The sequence below is a fragment of the Simochromis diagramma genome, unplaced genomic scaffold, assembly GCF_900408965.1.
Source record: "Simochromis diagramma unplaced genomic scaffold, fSimDia1.1 OVJJ01000348.1, whole genome shotgun sequence".
NCBI classification, from domain to species: domain Eukaryota; kingdom Metazoa; phylum Chordata; class Actinopteri; order Cichliformes; family Cichlidae; genus Simochromis; species Simochromis diagramma.
In genome coordinates this window covers 603115-622544 of record NW_024386755.1, presented here as the reverse complement: position 1 = coordinate 622544, position 19430 = coordinate 603115, and the positions used below count along the sequence as shown (strand labels likewise).

General features: G+C 41.5%; 1 protein-coding gene and 1 long non-coding RNA gene across 3 annotated transcripts; one reads left to right on the top strand and one right to left on the bottom strand.

Annotated features, from left to right (window-relative positions):
* Positions 1–3168: 3168 nt before the first annotated feature.
* rinl (Ras and Rab interactor-like) lies at positions 3169–16325 on the bottom strand. 2 transcript variants are annotated; one of them, XM_040024499.1, is made up of 8 exons: positions 16018–16325; positions 15586–15751; positions 11547–11658; positions 10809–10881; positions 10574–10662; positions 10368–10450; positions 9866–10076; positions 8830–9114 (listed from the first exon to the last, which is right to left on the bottom strand). In XM_040024499.1, coding segments are annotated over exons 1-8 (903 nt in total). In that variant the 5' UTR covers positions 16020–16325; the 3' UTR covers positions 8830–8947. The 2 variants fall into 2 exon arrangements, with proteins under 2 accessions (XP_039880423.1, XP_039880433.1); XM_040024489.1 differs by lacking the exons at positions 9866–10076; positions 10368–10450; positions 10574–10662; ... (2 more) ...; positions 15586–15751; positions 16018–16325 and adding exons at positions 3169–6440; positions 7571–7705; positions 7793–8110; positions 9232–9836 and having other exon boundaries at positions 8433–9114.
* A 137-nt stretch (positions 16326–16462) lies between these two features.
* LOC120729085 lies at positions 16463–17875 on the top strand. The gene is made up of 3 exons (XR_005694845.1): positions 16463–16859; positions 16944–17138; positions 17240–17875. It is a non-coding gene; the product is annotated as an uncharacterized LOC120729085 (long non-coding RNA).
* The last annotated feature ends 1555 nt before the right edge of the window (positions 17876–19430 follow it).

Here is a 19430-nt window from a genome sequence, read left to right as displayed (position 1 = left end):
ACGGGCCCCTCACTTTTACTCTCTAATCCCCCCCCCCCCCCCATGCAGCCCTGTTTGCCTGGTAATCCCTTTTTTTCACAACACTGTCATGCAAATAGTTCAGCAACTTTTGTTTCAGTATGATCTGTGAAAACGTACCATTATTTTTTATACTGGTTTTGAAACTGAGCTCTGCACCAAAGCCTACAGCAAACACACTGTCCATCACACTGTCACTGTTTAGTCAGAGCAAAAGAAGGAGGGCACAAAAGTCAAAAAGGGATAACAGGAAGTTTTTCAATGAGACATTTTATATAATTTTATATAAATGTCTCTCCCTGGTGAAGCACAGAGTCTCTCCAGGGGATGTGGATAACCAGGGGAATGAATGAATATGGTTTGTCTATGAAAAATAACATCTTGATGGTGCCGTATCTGACATTTAGCATATCACGGAGTGAAGGGCATGGTTTTAAATATTTGAGAACCTCCAGCATCAACATGGGAAAAGATGAAGAAATGCAAAGAAATGTCTCCTTACCACTGAAGTTTAAGCCTGAGGCCTTTACATTCTCAATCCATATAACCTAAGTGTGTAAACATGTATGTTTAAACAAGAAAAAGTCTGTAATATCAATATTCACTCCTCTGACCTTTGAAACAGCTGATTGGTTTTCAAATGACACGCTGTTTTTATAATCTGTACAAAAAACACACACACACACATTATCATTAATTTTCCCCCTCAGCATCAGAAAATAATATTAATAATAATAACCAGAAATAATCACACCTGTCAGTGCATGGGACTTATTGACAGAAAATCTGCTGTAGCCCGTAGAGGTGTGTAGTTTGGCATTACAGTAGATTTGAGCCGTACAGCGTCACAAATCAGATTTTTACTTTTATTTTCTTAATCCATTAAAGCTCACTTTGTGGGAAACATTTATTATTTATTTATTAAATTCACATAAGATCAAGCTATTCCGATTTTTATTGCAGCACTGGTGCAGTGTTGGCCCTTCATATACATATCACTACACTCCTTACATCTCCATCGTTTCAAGACTCATCTTCTTGAATTTGACCATTCAGGTTATTGAAGCAAAATGAACACGTGTGGAAATGTGCACACCTGTGTGCATAAATGTGTGTGTGTGTGTGTGTGTGTGTGTGTGTGTGTGTGTGTGTGTGTGTGTGTGTGTGTGTGTGTGTGTGTGTGTGTGTGTGTGTGCATAAACATTGCACAGTTCCATTTTAATATAAAGTCTGCGTGGTTGAGCAGGAGAGAGAGAAAGAGAGAGGAGGAGGAGGGTTACTGTGGTGGTCATTAATCATTCAATTACACACCTGTCAGAGTTCAGACAAGTAGGAGAGATGGGGAGGGGGAGGGAGTAACAGAGAGAGGGGTAGAGAAAGAGAAAGGAATGGAGGAATGCGGGGGGGGACTGAATGACAAGGGAGAATGTAAAATCTCCACGAGGGTTAAAAAGAGAAAAGGAGAAAGTTTTATTGTGGGCGTGTGAATGAGCTGTGACAGAGGAAAGCTGTTGTACGGTGATGGTTAGTCAGAGGCTGCAGTAAAGACAAAGGACCCTCACGCGCATCATAGAGGGACAAGAGACATGTGAGGACAAGGAAGAGCACGGCAGTAAAGATGCTCTGCTGTTCAACGGGATTGCTTTGGTCAAAGTGAGACATTACAAGGTGCACTGTGGGAGTTATGAAAAGCAAAGGAGGGGGAAAGAAGTATATCGTTATTAATAATTCAATTCAATTTTATTTATACAGCACCAAATCGCAGCAACAGTCACCTCAAGGCGCTTTATACTGCAAGGTAGACAGAGCAAATCCCAACAATCATATGACCCCCTATGAGCGAGCACTTTGGCAACAGTGGGAAGGAAAAACTCCCCTTTTGACAGGAAGGAACCTCCAGCAGAACCAGACTCAGGGAGGGGCGGGGCCATCTGCTGCAACCAGCTGGGGTAAGATGGTGAATTATTTTTATTTACTGTCTGCACTCCCTGTCTATGTAATGTATCACATTAAATCAACTTACTGTACTACTATCGTGTTAATATAGTGAAGAAAAACTACAATATTTAACTGAGTAACTGAGTCACTATGTAGTTGTGTTAAGTAATATATAATGCAGATATTTGAGGGAACATTAATAAATCAAACTTTGTTTTCCCATCCTTGTTTCTTTATATGTGAGCATGTGTGTGTGTGTGTGTGTGTGTGTGTGTGTGTGTGTGTGTGTGCGTGTGCGTGTTGCAGTTTCCGTGTTTAGCTGCAGTATCTCAAACGCCTCAGGCCACAGCCATCTGTGCCCCCTCCCACATCCCTGCCTTACGCTCTTCACTTCACACACACACACACACACACACACACACACACACACACACACACACACACACACACACACACACACACACCACCACCACCTCTGCCACTGCCATATATCTAATTTATGGCAGTGGTGAGTGAGTTACACACACTCATGTATGCATAATATATCACATATGTGAAAGGACTATGTGTGGGAGAATGACACGTACTGGCCATGTATGGTTTGGACCACAACTCTATCTTCAGCACTTCTTAAAATATTGCCCATGTGTGTACGTGTATGTATGCATGTGTGTGTGATATAGAGAATCACTACAAATGTGATTTAGTGTGTATCGCAGCATTTCTTGCTCTGTCCACCAACTATCACATACTGATAGTATGTGTAAAGAAAAAGTGTGTGTGCGTGTGTGTGTGTGTGTGTGTGTGTGTGTGTGTGTGTGTGTGTGTGTGTGCGTGTGTGTGTGTGTGTGTAAAGGCCCAGCTGTTTCTGGGCTTGCCATCCACATGCAGGCAGAATGCCAGATGTCTCATTAGGCAAATTTGATTGGCTCGGTCATTTAGAATGCAGCGATGAGAGGGTTCCATATGTGCATGTACATGGAGCTGTGTGTGTACATTTACATGAGAGGCCCTCTGCATAACTATTCACATGTGTACACGCTCAATGTATGTGCATTTATTAAGTATTGTGGTAACATTTGAATTTACAAGCTGTTAATTATATTATAACAACAAAAAATAGCAATGTAATAGCATAAATGTATCATGAATCATAGGAAAATGTACAAGAACAATAGCTACAGACTGTAGATTAAATTACAATAATGAATTTAAATTCTACTTCAGTTCTTACAAGAATTCAACTGTCCTTTCCACCTTTTTTTTTTGATTTAGCATTTTTATTAAGTTTTATTTATACAGCATCAATTCAAAGCACTTTATATTGTAAAGTTCCTACAATAACTGAAAGAAACCACAACCATCACATGACCCCCTATAAGCAAGCACTTGGCAACAGTGGGAAAGAAAAACTTCCTTTTAACAGGAACAAACCTGCAGGAGACTCGGGCTCAGGGAGGTGCAGCCATTAGCCGCAACCAGTTCGTGGTAAGGGGAACAAGAAGAGAGCAGAGGAAGACAGGATGAAAGGTAAACTATGGGAGAAAAAGCCAGAGTTTAATAATAACTAATGATTAAATACAGAGTGGTGTATAAACATAGAAAGCAAAAGAAGATGAGCGAAGAAGAAATCATGGGAAACCCCTAGGAGCCGAGGCCTATTTATGACTCCTTTTATTTTAATTTTTAACTGTGCTATTTTTCCACTAAGTCTACTTTAAGTGAGATGCTTCAGCCTTAATTTTTAGTTTATCAATAGCCACTTCTTAAAGTCTTAACCAATTGACAACCTCGAAGACTAAAAAATAGCTGATGTACCAAAAACTAGATTTTTGAATGACCACTTGAGGGTGGCTCCAAAAGTGAACCGCAAACTGCCATGTGAAATGCCAAACTTTATACAGCAGATTTAATGTGTTTTCAGCTGTATGGGTTTCAGAAGCTGCATTTTAGAAGTAGACTGTAGAGGCTCTAACTTACTTACTTACTTACTTACTTTAAATTGTGCGATATTAGGCCTGTGGCCACTTCCTGACTGGGTTCACCTCAACTTATTTAAGTCAATAAAGTCTTTGCACTTTTCAGTGCAACAGTTTAACAAATGAATTGGCTCAGCAGTGACGCAAATTTGGTAAATTTGGTTCTAGTATCTTATGTGTATACGTCTTAGCACTCACGAGCAGTTTCTGTGTAATGCATTAATCCTGTCTATGGATGCACCTTACAAACCAAGTTAGCATTAGCTGACAGCTTACCCCCAACCCCCCGTGCCCAGTGCTGAACCGCCACCTGTCACTCTGTTTTTACAGGTGCTTTAACTTGACTTACACATTTAATGTCAATGACTAGCCTAACGTACCTCCTTTCAAGTCTCCTTTCAAGAACCTCTTCGAATGTGACTTGCAAGTATCTTTTCATTATCACTTCAACTGCAACTTTTAACTTGCAGATATGCCATCTCCCTTACATATATGCAAATTTGGTTTTGACTCCTTCCTTTCAGTCTTGTAATTTCAGTTGTCATTTTCAGCTTTGTCTCATGACCAATGATTTATTCCTTACTTACCTGTTTGGTGCTATAGCTTCTGCTTCTGCTAAAGATTATACTGTGCCAAAAGAGGCACACTATCACTAGTACTAGTAGTGGTAGCACAGTGATTTTAACTTATGTAACTTAGTTTAGTTTCAGCTTCCTCTTCAAGAAAGCTCCAAAGCCACCCACCAATCAAGGGGCTAAAAGCTGTTCATAACAGAGAAGGTTGAATGCTGCCCTCTAGTGGCCCAAACTGCGGATAAACTTTACTGTAGTGTAGAGATAAGTGATAATGGTGCTACTGTAATTGCTTTTTGTGGGGAGTCTGTGGATTTAAAGTGTTTGTGCATTACTGTGGAGACCAGAAACAACATAGCACATGCCTTTGCAGCAAAATGCTGTTAGAAAAGAGCCTGAGACAGAATTGAGAAAATCAAATGATTCAGTTTTATTTATTGATTAGTTTAATTTATTGCCACTTTAGGACGAAAGGAAAAGACATGCCCATAGCATTGTCAAAATGTTACTGTTAACACCATTTAACGCTATTACCAAAATTAATAAAGTTAGCAACAAGTCCAAGTAGATTTTAGCATTTCATCCTGGAGCAAGCTTCTGCAATAATAATAATAATAATAATAATAATAATAATAATAAACTCTATGAGCAACACAAAGTGGGACTGCATTTACCTGAAAATAGCCGTCTGTTGTAGGCGGTGCTAAAAAGAGCAGAATAAACTGTACAACCTAAGCAGACTTTTTTAGACCTTAATGACTTCACTCTTTTGGCAGGCTACTGCTTTAATATGACCACATTTAGAAATGTCGAATGATACAAGTTTAAATTAATCAGCATGAAGGATTCCAACCCAGGGCACAGCTTACAAAATGCAACCACTTCCTGGTCAGGGGGGTTTAGGAAATGTGATAAAGCAACTGTATCAAATACATCGCTTATGTTTAATATATACTGTTAATTGATCAATGTGATCAATTACTAGATTTAACCCCCCGGAGTTTGAGGGGGAACACTGATCTATGTCACACATTTACACTGATGATGGTGGCCAAATAAGCTCCCATTAAGCAAGTCTCTAGTAACAAGTGTTGTCTTTACAGCTCACTTATGACATTAAACTTGTTGTCATTTAGACCAGTGCTTTGAATCTTTTTGGAGTGTGACAAGAGAGCGGTGTCCATGTGTGACACCCCTTGTTACACTTTAGAAGAAAACAGCTCAAATTTAAGAAATGTCACTTTAGTATCTCATTCATCCTCTCAACTTGTGACCCTCCAGCTTTATAATGAGACCCAAGAGGAGTCCCAATCCTCAGGCTGAGTCAGGCACACGTTCACCTTAACTGACACCACGGTATTAGTGACACATGTTAAAAGGTTAATTTACCTCTTTGCAAGAATTTCAACAGGTGTGAAATAGCTTTGACCAGTAAGAACATTTTGAGGGTCTTTGACCTTCTCCTGACGACGTGCATCTCATTATAATGCTCTGTGGTCCTCCTCTTTTCCTTCACCAGAAGTCTGGCTATCTTCCTGTTTGCTTGCTGTTTCCTCTTCCTGTGTCACAGGTTGAGAGTCTGAAGTTGGACTAGTAGGCTGTGATTGGTCATTGGCTCCTTGTTCCCTCCCTGTCTCCTCGCTCAGTGTCTGCAGAGCCTCTGTGTTGCGTTCTTCCTGTTCCTGTGACCCCTCCATACTAACAGATGCATTTTCATTTTTGCTTTCATCTTTACTCCCGTCCCGACAAACCTGCCTCCGAATAGTCCGTCTGTGCTTGCTGCGACGCGACTGGTTACAGTGCAGTGTGCGTCTGCGATGCCACTGATTGAGAGACTGTTGGGCTTCCACACTGAGCTGACGGGCAGCCAGTCGTGGGCGGAAACTGCTGATGTAGTAGAGAGAGGCATATAGAGTTGTAAGGTAGTAGCCACCTGTTGATATGGGGATATAGAAAAAGGTCACATTGAGTGAGACAACCTATAAGCAGGGGGGAAACTACAAAACTACAACTACAAAGTGTCATCATAAAGTTCCATACATGTAGGGGGGACTGATTAAACCCAAAGCTTAGCCCTTGGGAGTACACTAAATGCTCATATTTGTTTGTTCTTTGCTCTGTGTGACATCCCAGGCATACAGCTCTGAGGCTGTGAGAACAGAAACACCACCCACTTGCTGTTTCCTGTGTGCGAGGGGCAGCCAATCAAAAGAGAGATCACTTAAACAAAGGGGAGCTAAAACTGTTTTTTTCAGACAGCTGAAAAACTAAAGGGCTGCACCAAGGACAAAATTAAGAAAACGTAAGGACTATTTTAAGTATGCAATGCCATATTAGTAGTGCAAGAATAAAATTATAAGGGTAAGGCCCTCTATAGTCTATAGTCATCTTTAGACTTTAAAAGGCCATACTTTTTAAGTTCATGTACATCCAATCATGTGCAGTCAGGATCTTGGAGGACTACACGAGAGCCACTCCTCCATCAAAATTTAAACCGGTATGCAGATGAACACATTTGCAGGACAATAAAAAAGGCTTCACTTAAAAGAATAAGCCCTTAGTCACGTGGGCCTGGAGACCAGTGAGCAGCCATCATTAGGGAAAAATGTGCAAAGCCATTACTAGCAGATTGTTAGAGTTCCATGAAAAATGCAGACCTGTGTGCAAACATTTGCTGTTCACTCCCCGAGTAAACACATTTTAGCCCAGTTTCTTACTTTGCACAGTTTATTTACATTTATCGAGGAGTAAACACACATGTAAACTACTGGTGACTGCAGCAATCTGCTAGCCACCAAAGCAATCCCTTTGACCAATTCATCCTAGCAACTTCCAGCATCCACTCACAACCAGTCGGGGAATACACACTTTCCTCTCACAACTGATGATTTCCAGATAGTTGTTGACCAGGCAAACATAGGCATTACTGTCAGAGTGTGTTAGCAAGTCACTTACTAAGTTTCTGAGTAAAGTCAGAAAAACTTCTATTTAGTTTCAAACATGATTTACTCAAATGGAGCATCACACTTCCTCTACATTGTCCTTGAATTATAACTGGCTTACCCTCTCCTTGTAGCTGTGTGGGATCCAGCAGTTCCATCATGTAATCTGTGTCTACCTGCAAGGTGACCAGGTTGCTACGGAGCAGCACCCACGTCAGGCAGGGCAGGAAATCATCTGCTCCATACACTTTACCTGCTGTGAGGAGAACATGACTTTAAGTGGATATAGCAACCAAGCGACTCAAAGTAGAAGAGTGGTATTTACGAAACACTGCCAGGCTACCTGAGCTAGCATTGGCACTCATGCTGTGATAGATGCTCTTGCAGACTTTGAGCATGATCTCCACTTTCTTGTTTGGAGAGTAGACATCGTGCATATTATTCCATTTCTGCTGGATACGATCAAGCGTGACGGAGTCAGGAACTCCAACTCCTGCTGAACCTCCTAGTTCAGTCACCTCGTTCTTTTCCAGCAAGCGCAGGTTGCTCTGGAGACGCTCGAAGGTGCCATCATTGGTTCGGGAGGTTTCTATGCAGGAGTAGAGGTGGCTGGAGACAGGCTTCAGAGCCACTTTGTGGATGGAGAGCTCCACCAGGGTGTCTACACCAAGTCAATTCAAATCAAATCAATTTATTTATATAGCACTTTTCACAGGATAAAAACCACAAGGTGCTTCACAGTAATATAAAACAGAAATACATAAAATACATTAATTATCAAACATACAGCACAAATCTAATTAAAAGCCCTGGTGATCCTGGTGTTGATCTGCAACACCAGGATCAAAAGATAGCAGAGGGATAATTATTGGAGCACTAAGCGTTCAACCACAAGGTTTTAATAATGCAAAATATATATTCTGTCATTTATGCTGACAACAAAAACCTAAAATCATTTCTGTGTTATGTCACAGCCCACTCACCAATCTCTGAGTCGTTTAAGTCAGTTATGCTTTCCAGTAACATCTGGATTTCTGCATATTCCAGCAGTGTCTCCCTCAGTGATGTGAGTGATAATCTCACTTCCTGTAAGAACTCCGACCCTGTGACACCGCTAGAATCAGTCCCTCGCTTCGATGTCATCTCCACAAATCCCTTCACAGCCTCTGCGAATGCAGCACCTTTCTTCTCACTCAGCTCTTGCACACGATTGGACAGTCTTTTTCTCTGGCTTACCAGCCCACCCAGCGCCTGGCCCACGGCAGAAAGGCGATGTAGGACCTTATCAGCCAAACGGTGTGCTGAAGCGTGGTGATGTGATGAGCTTAGCATCTGGGGCTCCATCTCTTCCTCTATGCTGCTGATTGAAAGCGAGTCAAGCTCGAGTGATGGAGGCTGGAGCAAGGAAGAAGGCCTGGGTGGAGGCAGCCAGACGCCATCCTCAATCCAGGACACCCTGTGAGGAGACTGAGGCACGGGGCTGCTGTGGCGCTGCAACTCAGGGTGTTCCATTTCTGGGGGTGGAGGAAGTGGATGAAGATAGGCTCCCCGTACTCACCCTCTGAGGCTGGGCGATTACTAAATCCCGACTGGGCCGCCGGAGGACCACCCCTGCTGGTGTTTGCTCAGTTGGTGCAGAATCAGCGGAACAGGCTCTGATTAAACCTGAATAACATCACAGTTTTTTGCAATGAATTTAACTGATCCCACTTACTGATATCACAAGTGACATAAACAGAAAGACAGGACTGGCATTTTAACTATTTCTGAAATATGATGTACCTCTGACAGTCTCAAAAACAACCATAGGAATTAGTTTTGTCCACTTGCTATGCAGGGCTAACTTGTCAGAGCTAGCGATTAACAGTGTGGTCAAGCCAAATATATGTGCAAGTGTGGAGCAAGACGACAGAACAGCTGACGATGATTAAAGTATTTTAATAAGTGCTAACCCACATGAATGCTTTTTGTGGCGATATTTTCATTTAGTTTTAAAAGCTTGCACAAAGCCACTTCCTGTTTGCACCAGACACAGTGGATTTTTTTCTCCCCCTGACCTGCAGGAACAGCATACTCTCTGTGGCCCAGGACTTCCTGATTTAGAAACTCCTAACTGTGTTTTTGCCTCTCACACACTTCAGCAGAACTGACCAGGACTGCATGTACAAAATGTATGGAAAACACAGTTACGAGTTTATTGGTAGGCTTATTTTTTATGAGGGGAAGAAGAGGTTTTTAGGGGTTTAAACAGTGCAAGGAGAGGAACTTTAAGTTCAAAGCATCTCCTGATCTGGATAGATAGAAGCATTGTTTTCCAAAACTGTGAGGGGAAATGAAACTACACTGTCTAACATTGCTGTTCAGAACTGAGGAAGCTTTTTTTATATTGGGTGAAATCTGAAGTTGGTGCACTGACCTGAGCTCTCTGTATTGGGAGCAGGGGTTTCTTGCTCCAAAGAGATGGCTCGTTTACTTTGTAACCCTGCGCCTGCCCATTGCCGGGTGGTGCTGAGGCGTCTGAAATTTGACGGCTGTGTGGCAGCTGGCCTGTGGGTCAGCCACTCGTCTCCGTGTTCACGGAGGTAGAGGGGATTGATGATACACAGGGCCCCGTTTGTGGACGTCAGCTAGTGAAAAAAACACATATATACAGTGTTAACAGGATAGAACGCAACATTGGTTACACAATAGACACATATAACCACTTTAGAAAGTTAAATTATTCTTAATTTAAATATTCTTGTGGGCACCTGAACATTATTTTGGAGTGGTGCTTCTGGTTGCATGATGAATGTTCTGTTTCTGAGACAATTACCAGGCTATTGATTTACCCACTGAAGGAAGTAAAGACACCATTTCCCCTTAAGTCCCTCCCCCTCCCTCACAAAAATCTACACACACGTAGATAAGCAACATACCTGTATGGAGCACATCATGCTGCTTGGTTCCCTTTGGGACATTTGATCAGTCTGTTGATCAGGCGGTGTGGAAAGCCAAGTTTCTGCAACAGAGAAATCAGTGAAATTAGCTGACAAGGCTCCTCAACACAGTGTATTTATTTGCGGTTTTGTATTGTTTTGTTGAAGATTATGAAAGTCAAAAGCTCAGGAAGGCCCGGACGCACTAGGTTCAAGCTGTGAAAGACGCTCTTTTTTTGTGTCTGTTACGCTGTAGATCCAGCGAGGAATGTGGAGACAAACATCCAGCACATCCCTGAAACACAGAGGGAGAGAGATCCAAGAGATAAACAGACAGGATTTGGTTAAACACGGGTTCGAACAGTCTTTCACAATGTCCACAGTTCCACCAATAACCAAGCATGGAGAGTTTTTTATGTAGCTGAGACAGGAGATTCTTACCTGGTCAGAGAGTAGAAGAGCACCAGCTGAGTCAAGTCAGAGAAAGACAGATGAGACTCAGACAGTTGGAAAACTGTCAGAGAGAAACAGAAAGAGTGGGCAGCTTTAGTCTCATTCTGAAATGCTCCGGTGAAAAATACTTTCCTGGAAATGCACCAAAGTTTATACCAGAAAAAAACTAAAAGGGAACTTAAGATAAGCCAGCGTTAGGGTTTCACATATTTCCACAGTAGCTTTACAGCTTGATTATTTCCTGGCAGTGTGTGGTTTGTAAAGCCTGACGAGGGTGTTGCAGGCTAGAGGAGTCAGATGACCCTTTAGTGTTTGATTTTTTTTATTTTTTAGATACATCATGTAGATCAGTAAGTGGAAAAGTTTGGTAAATAAATAAAATAGGACCAGATGTTTATGTTTTAATCTGCATCAATCTACAATAACTGCCATGTCTGCAGGTACACAAACCTGAGAAGAGAAAGTGCAACTATGACGTTACTAGGTTATTTTCTATTTATTGGTTCAGTTTGACATGTTTGACAGAAGTACTGACTCATAAAATAACCACTAAAAATGACGCAGGGAAATTGGTAGCTTGGTCACACAGACACACACACAAGCACAAGCACATGCATGCACGCCCAAGCGCACACACACACACACACACACACACACACACACACACACACACACACACACACACGCACACACACGCACAGATGTTTGCATGTGGCGGGATCCTACCTGCTCCTGTGCATTTGATATTATAATCAAAGACTTCCTCATTCTGCGCTCCGGCAGACACACACAGCAGGCTTGGCTGAGACGTCACAGAGTCCCGCACAACCAGGAAACTCTGCAGGGAAACACACGTGTGACTCATTTAAAGATTTCAACTGTCACAGAAACCTGTTAAGCAGGAGAACGTTTACTTTTAACCCTCTCAGGCTCAAATTAAACTTTTTGTTGCTAATGCACAACCAAGTCCTGCAGTGGTACTTCTGAGTAAAAAAAACTCATAAAATATGTATGTGGGGTAATCAGGTTGTTAGTTTTTAACTGTTGCAAATCGGCAACGCCTGCCTCGAGAGGGTTAAATGTTCACGCTGGCAGGCTACAAGGCGTGGCCAGATGGTAAGCAGGCAGCAGTAAGAGAACAACTGAGTGATGGATGGACACAGAGAAAAAAAACTATTTTAGCATGTGGTTTACAAAGAAATGTGTCAGAATTTCTGTGACAAGAGTCAATTGATTTGATCTCGACGTGACAGAGCGTCATGCACACTGCAAATGTCTAAGGGCTCATGCATTAAGTGCTGATAAGTGTTTGCTTGCCCACTCAGAGACGCTGATATGAATCTGTAGATGATGGTTAACTCTGAGTGACGAACCAGTGTGGCTTAAGACCGCTCACATCACATGATTTTCTTTAACCATGTTCTATTCTATTCTTCATGTTTTATTTTGCGCATGCATCAAAACTAAAACCTGAAACTGAGCCCCACAACACTGTTAGTGCGCAAATCCATCTTCATTAAAACCAATCAAATCCTATACAAGAAAACCTTGAAAACCGAGGGTTTCAAAGAGTGGCCCACAGGCCGGTGGCAGGACTCGTTCATATTTCATGCAGCCCTTGAGTCTGACAAGAAGAGAGAGCGCTCTACTGTGCATTTTATTCACTCACAGTTCACACCACATGTGTGATACAGCAGCACACACCACGACCCCAAAGATGTTGTTTCTTTTCTAACTTCTGTTTTAGCCATCAGAGCAGACTAAACTGTCTTAACTCATGGTGGAAAAACTATAAACCAGTACAAGAGTGGACTAAAGTAAATAAACACAAATGCTAACACAAAATGCCACCATCTTCCGAACAACCATAATCATAACGATAACTAAAAGAGTTTTATGTGTGTAGTTTCCTGCCCAGCTTTCAACCATGTGCTGACTCCTTAAACTAGCACTCAGGGATACCTGCAGCAAAGAAATATGTCGTGCAGAAATAGACTGTAAGTTCAGGGTAATTTATTACTGTAGAAGTACAGGGTTATTATACAGTAATAGGGATTATTAACACGTAGAGATCATTTATGACAGTCTTCTCCGGTGTGGCATCCTATTAAATTCACCTAAAGACCGTGCAATGCTCAGAGAAACTGCAGAAAACCCAAGAGCTACATCTAATACCGACACCTCAGTTAGCATCAAATGATACAGTACGATTATAAAAGGACTGAATGGCTTGTATGGAACAGTTGCCAGGAGAAACCAGAGCTTAATTTTGCAAAGTTGGATGTGAACAAACCACAAGCCTTCTGGAACAATGTTCTCTGGACAGATGAGACCAAAGTGAAGGTGATTGGTAATGCACATCTCCACGTTTGGCAAAAACCAAACACAGCTTTTTTAGTACAGAAACCTCATACCAGCTGTCAGGCACGCTGGAGGAAGGGTGATGATTCGGGCTTGAGAACTGGATACTTTGCATTACTGAACTCCAAGTATTTTAGAGTCAAATGTGAGGCCATCTGTCTGACAACTAAAGCTTGACCCAGAGTGGGTCATGCAACAGGACAATGATCCCAAACACAGCAGTGAATCTATGACAGAATGGCTGAAAAAGAAGAAAATGAAGGCATCGGAATGGCCCAGTCAAACTGCCCACTCTCTGTGTGACTTTATTAGTTTGAAGAAATACTTCTGCTAAAGGTGGGTTTACAAGCTAATGAATCATAGGATGTACTTTCTACTTGATGTTATAGAGCTGATAAACAATGACAGTATGACATTTGTTGTCGTTCATGTGAGGTTGCATTTGAATAATTTGAAGACCTTCTAAAGAGCAGATGATCTTTATATGTGCTGACATGCAAAACCTTAGAAGTGAAAGAGGCTGCACTTTCTTTTTCGCATTACTGTGAATAGGGTCTTGCAGTTAGGGCATTTATTTTTAGGTTCTTGCTCTCAGATCATATCAAACTCATTCTGTCTTTAAACGTGCCTTGTGACTAGCTTTTGTAAAGGCCTCATTGAATCAGGCACTGCTGTAACTCGAGCGGGCTAACGTGATTCATGTATTTTAACTTAGATGGCATAAAAATGTACAAGAAACAGGATCAGTTACAGTCAGTGATGAGGCTAAAACGTTGTACTGCTGACTCCAGCCTCGTCAGTGATGGTAAAAGACTAATCTTGTTCCTGGTATTTGTCCACTTTAGAAAAAAATGTGAAGTGTTTCTGTTTCTGGTGTGAATATCTCAAGAGGCCCTTTCACTTCTTCATGTCTCCTTTTATACACACAGCTTTGCTTTGTCTGCACAGAGACTTGCATCGATCACGACGCCTTTTTTGGAAGCAAAGACAATAAAACGGCCAGTTGAGACACAATTAACTTGAGTAAAGCAAAACGCATGTAATCCCAGGCAACGGCTCTGTCAAGTAGTTACATCACCACAGCCAAATTCAAAGGTGCTCTTTAGACCAGCACACATTTACAAACATGTACAGAGGAAGTGGTTTTCAGGCTCTGTGTGTACAAAAATAAAGACTGACAAGCTTACTTGAAGTCACCAAACTCTGAGCACAGAAACACACTGAAAGACAGCAAAAACGGAGGCAATTAGGAAAAATATATCTTCCACTGATTCATAACAGCCACCTTACTGTTTGCCATTCATAAAAACAAGAAGAAATGAGTCAATCAACCCTCCCTTCCAACATCTGATTGAACAAAAGTCGACTACAACCTCCACAGCATTCTGCTTATCACATTATGCCAGTAAACTTGTCTCTTAACACTTAATACAAAACAAAAAAGCACACTCCTCCTCCATAACACATTTGTCACGGTTCAACGACTTGTTGCTGCCAGTCAGAGTTTTGCATTTCAGTGTAATTGTCTCCATGTCACGCTTTATAATAACCGAGAACAATGAATACATAAGGCATCATACGTTGTTACTTTGTTACTTACATTCCCTGCGAGTGCAGCAGCCAAACCCACCATGAAATGTCATTTCCCTGACATGAACTCGCTTTTATTCAGCACTACTTCTGCATTTAAAACAGTTCGTTGTGTTATCAGACCTCAAATAGAAAAAAAAGAAGGAACTACATTTAAGTGACGAGTGCATGTCAACATTCAGACCCACAAAAAACACTTGGTTGCTAGAGAAAATTTAAATGATGCCCGCGACTTCGAGCTTGGGAACGCAAAAAGCAGCGAAACTGGGAGAGGAAGCAGAAGAGAGGACACACTGGGAAGTGGGAGACACTGGCGGGAAACTGAGAAAAAAAATAAAGAACTAAGATTTCTTTTTTTTAAAAAATAGTCTAAAAGTAAATGCAAAGTAAGTAAGTCATTAAATGTAAAGTTGTTTTATTGCATAAGAGTGGTCAAAATTGAATCGACTGAGTAGCAGTTGATTAAACTGGTCAAATTCTAATAAAATATGACTATCAAGTGGGCTGTTATAGCAAATGCCGTAATGGTCCAATTGGGAAAGTGAATCTGTTGGGCGTTTTTTGGCCATCGGACAACGATTCTGATCGCCACACTGCCAAATAGGACGAGGGGAAAGAAAAAAAAACTGAATCTCAGGCAAAGACTAAGATCAAGGACCTGTTAGGAAACAGAGTCATTATTTAGTGTTAGTGGGAAGCTTTACAGGGAGATCCTTGAATGATTTGATCAATCATCTGGACTTCATTTGACACACACTGGACGCTTGATGTCACATAATAACAGCGAGAGTCATTCAGTGATGTCTGCTCCTACCCCAGCAGGTGTCCCACAGATAGCAGCGTGAGCCCCCTCTCTGTCCCAGGCTCCCCCGGGGCACCAGGCCTCCTGGCAGCCTTTCAGCTGATCCAGCAGTGACAGTTTCCTCCTGCTGCTCCTCCATGGGATGGCTGTTGTCCCATTAACTGAACTGTGAACAGCCCTGGACACAAACACATTGACATATTTTTGTCTACATCTATGGACATGAGCTGTAGATAATACAGAAGGTCCATTCAGTAAAAAAGACAATCTGGGTAGTTAACAGTGCATAATTCAGCAAAAATAGTATACAAAACTAAGAAAGTTTCCTCTAAGATTTGGCTTCTGGGACAATCATTTTTAATAACTAGACATCAAACTCAAGACAATGTTAGACAGAGAATTAAACACAAGCACATTAGTGGTATAGAAATAGCTGATACTCACATGTGTCGAGCTGGCTCGGTTAGTTGGCGTATCTTCCCTCCTTTACACTGTTAGCAGTTTCTACACATATTGCAATCTTCCCACTCTTGAACTCTTCCTTTCTGCGCAGTGCAAAGTATTGCTTAAGAGTTCAGAATAGCTGAAATAGGAAGCTGTCATCTTTCTCACTAACACGTCGTCAAAAGGTTTAGCGGCAAAATTTTCTTAAGTTTCTCAAATTCAGGTATTTGATGTACGGCGCTCATGCTCGCCTGCTTCTGCCTCCTGCTCACGCTGGCATTTAATGTAGTTTCAATTTTCATGTGAATGTTCACGACACCTTCTTCACCCTTCCCTCCCCCCCTCCAAGTCTGCCTGTGGTTAACCCAGCTCTGACTACAGCGTGGAGAGAGAGAAAACACTGCATGTTCTCTAAAGAGCTATGTGCCTATTTTCTTACTCTCTCTGCAGCACCTTTCTTCTGATCCGATTCTGAACTGTAAAACCATCAAAGCAAAGAACAGCCAATGGTCTGAGAATGCTTCACCATGTCTTCATCTCTGTGACAATTATAGACAAACATCATCTGATTAAAGTAAGATCACACGGATGGTTTTACTTTTCATGTGTGAGAACTCGCTCACAGCGGAGGATGGACAAAGTCATTGAGATTCAGTTTCAACAACTGGGGAGAAATGCTGAGTGTGGGAAGAGTAAATGGATAAATAAATGCTGGTTGCGGCTGGTTATCCTTTAAAGCCTGATTTTCTTGGAGTTCCTGGGCTGGCTGATCCCTCTGGATCCACCCCTGGATGAAGTTTCACCTGGTTTCCTCCTTCCTACCTGTCGTCATTGCCAATATGGTGAACTTTAGGTCACTTTTGTAACTATTATTTTTATTTATGATCATCTGTCTGTAATAATCTTGTCTCTCTCCCTGCTCCCAGCTCTCTTGGAAATCTTGCCTCCTTGGAAACACACTTGTCAGCTGCCTGTGGAAACCTCCAGCTCATCACCCACTCTCTGTAACGTGTCAAGAAGAAGGAGGACTCACCTGATCACCAGCCTGCCCACCCTCTGCCTGTTGCTAGCTTTTGGCTTGCCACCTGCCACCCACAGACGCCCTCCATGACTCCATTCATGTACAGTACAAGTGTTGTAGCTACATTTACATTTTACAAATTCTCTGTCAATACTATGCCTCTTCTGAACTGCTGTTAACTCTGTATTTCCTCTCTGGCAGAGCTCCTCTCCACTAGTTCTTCACAGTGATCACAACAAGAGCGCAACAAGCTACCCGAAAACAATCCAATGGTAAAAGCAATACACCTGCAAATATCAGGTGAAGGATAAAATGCTGTACAAAAATTACCGAAGTGTCTGAATGTTCCACCGCAGCTACGGGACGCTGTTCTGTGGGTAGACAAGCGATAAGGAACGCTGTGTTCAGAGGAAGATAGCACAGCACACCAACATGAAAACCTCACTCTAGCTGTGAAGCACGGTGGAGGGAGCATCATGGTTTGTGGCTGCTTTGTTGCCCCAGGTTGATGGAAATCGTGCATTCATCGAGGCAACAATGAATTTTAATTGCATTAAGAATTCTTCATAAGAATGTGAACAAAGTATGAAGCTGTGGAGAGGTTTGGTGACAATAACCCAAAGCATGAAAAGTGGACCAACCACAGTATGGCTGATAAAGAAAAAAAGTAGCGCTAAACAGTGTTTTGGCATTTCCAGCACAGACCTGACCTCAGCCCAGCGGTTCTCAAAGTTTGTCTGGCGCGCCCTACTTTAGACACTGAAAATAGTTCACTCGCCACACACACTAACCCCACAGTATTTTATAAACCATTATCAATAAAATTAAATTCCAAAACGTTGATTTTGTTCATTTGGTACGTCCAGATCAACAGAACCTTTTGGGATTTCCTTACCTGAATGATTGAGTATACATTTGTGGTTAATATTTCCTCTTCACCTCTTTGTGGGTCACATAAGCATCTACAAGACACATCCGATGGAGGTTTTGCTGCTAAAGGAGGTGCAAGTAAGCAAACCTAGTGTAGTTTACTCGCTTTTGCCAGCCTGTTACATGAGTGATTATATAACATGTTCAAGATCTGAATGGATTAATTTAGTCACTTTGTCCATATTTGCACCTTACGGCTAATTGCATTTTAAATAACCAGTGTATAAATACTGGTAATTCAAAATCAGTTGCACTTTTTCTTGCAACTTTATTTAGAAAAATAGAAGTATTGGAAGTAAAGACTGGGCTGAACATGTCTGAGGCTATTTTCTGTCATGGTACCTCATCTCAGCCTTACGAAGAAACCACAGACTGAGGTGTTGCTGTTTGGTCACCATTTCCGTGGCAAGCAGACTTCTAGTTTTAGTTTTAGAAGCAGCATTGTCACACCTGCAGCTTAAATCATATCCTGCCAACACCATGACACTGTAACCATCAGTTTAAAACCAGGTTAAAACTTCCTCCCCATTGTCGATGTTGCTTAGTTTGTAAAAAACTACAGAACCAGAGATTATGCACATTCTGATACTTTCAGATCAATGCATGCAATCATAAATAAAAGCGACTTTGGGAGATCCTTGATGTTTATCTACTGCTGTCATCGGGTCTGAAATGGGTCATGCAAAAGTATTTTGTTCTTATTGAATGCTTGCATGTTAACACATCTACAAGGCTAAAAATAAACTGCACACGTTAGCTTGTGTTAGTATTCACCTGAAAATACCAGTGTGCAAAGTAAAGCCTTGAAAGCACGGTAGCAGAATTTCATTCAGTTTACATCATAACAAACTATATCTGGCAATACATTGGGGTAATTTAATGTGCACTGACATGAGGCCACCTTAAAAATAGACCTATAATGATAATTTCCAATTCCATATTTTATTCTCAGACTCTAAAAAAGGTTTCCATGAATCTTTATTAATCTTACAACCGTATGCAAATGTTTAAGTATTATTTAACCTGGTCATGCTTTGGGCAAATTCATATACTTAATGACAAATTGGTATGAATGATTTCTTTCACTTTAATATGCACCCATATAGTAAATGAGGACTTCATAAATTAACTTTCATTATATTGCATATTTACGTGCCTTTGCGATTTACCTGTATGACAGTACATGACAACAACATACACTTGACAAAAATGCGGGGGCATTAAGAGACAATTTTTCAGGCTTGAGTTAAATGTGTTAAGTACATTTATACAGCTTTATGAAGCATAGAGGTAGCTTCCAGCTCAAAAACATGAAGGTGTGGAAGTGACTTAAACCTGCGTCCCATCTGAAGGCCACTCGATAGCAACAGCTGTGGTTGCAAAAAGACTTTCAGTCCTGTAGAGGTGTGTGGTAAAACAGCGTTCTGACTTGACCTCTGTGAACACTTTATTGGTGAGTTTA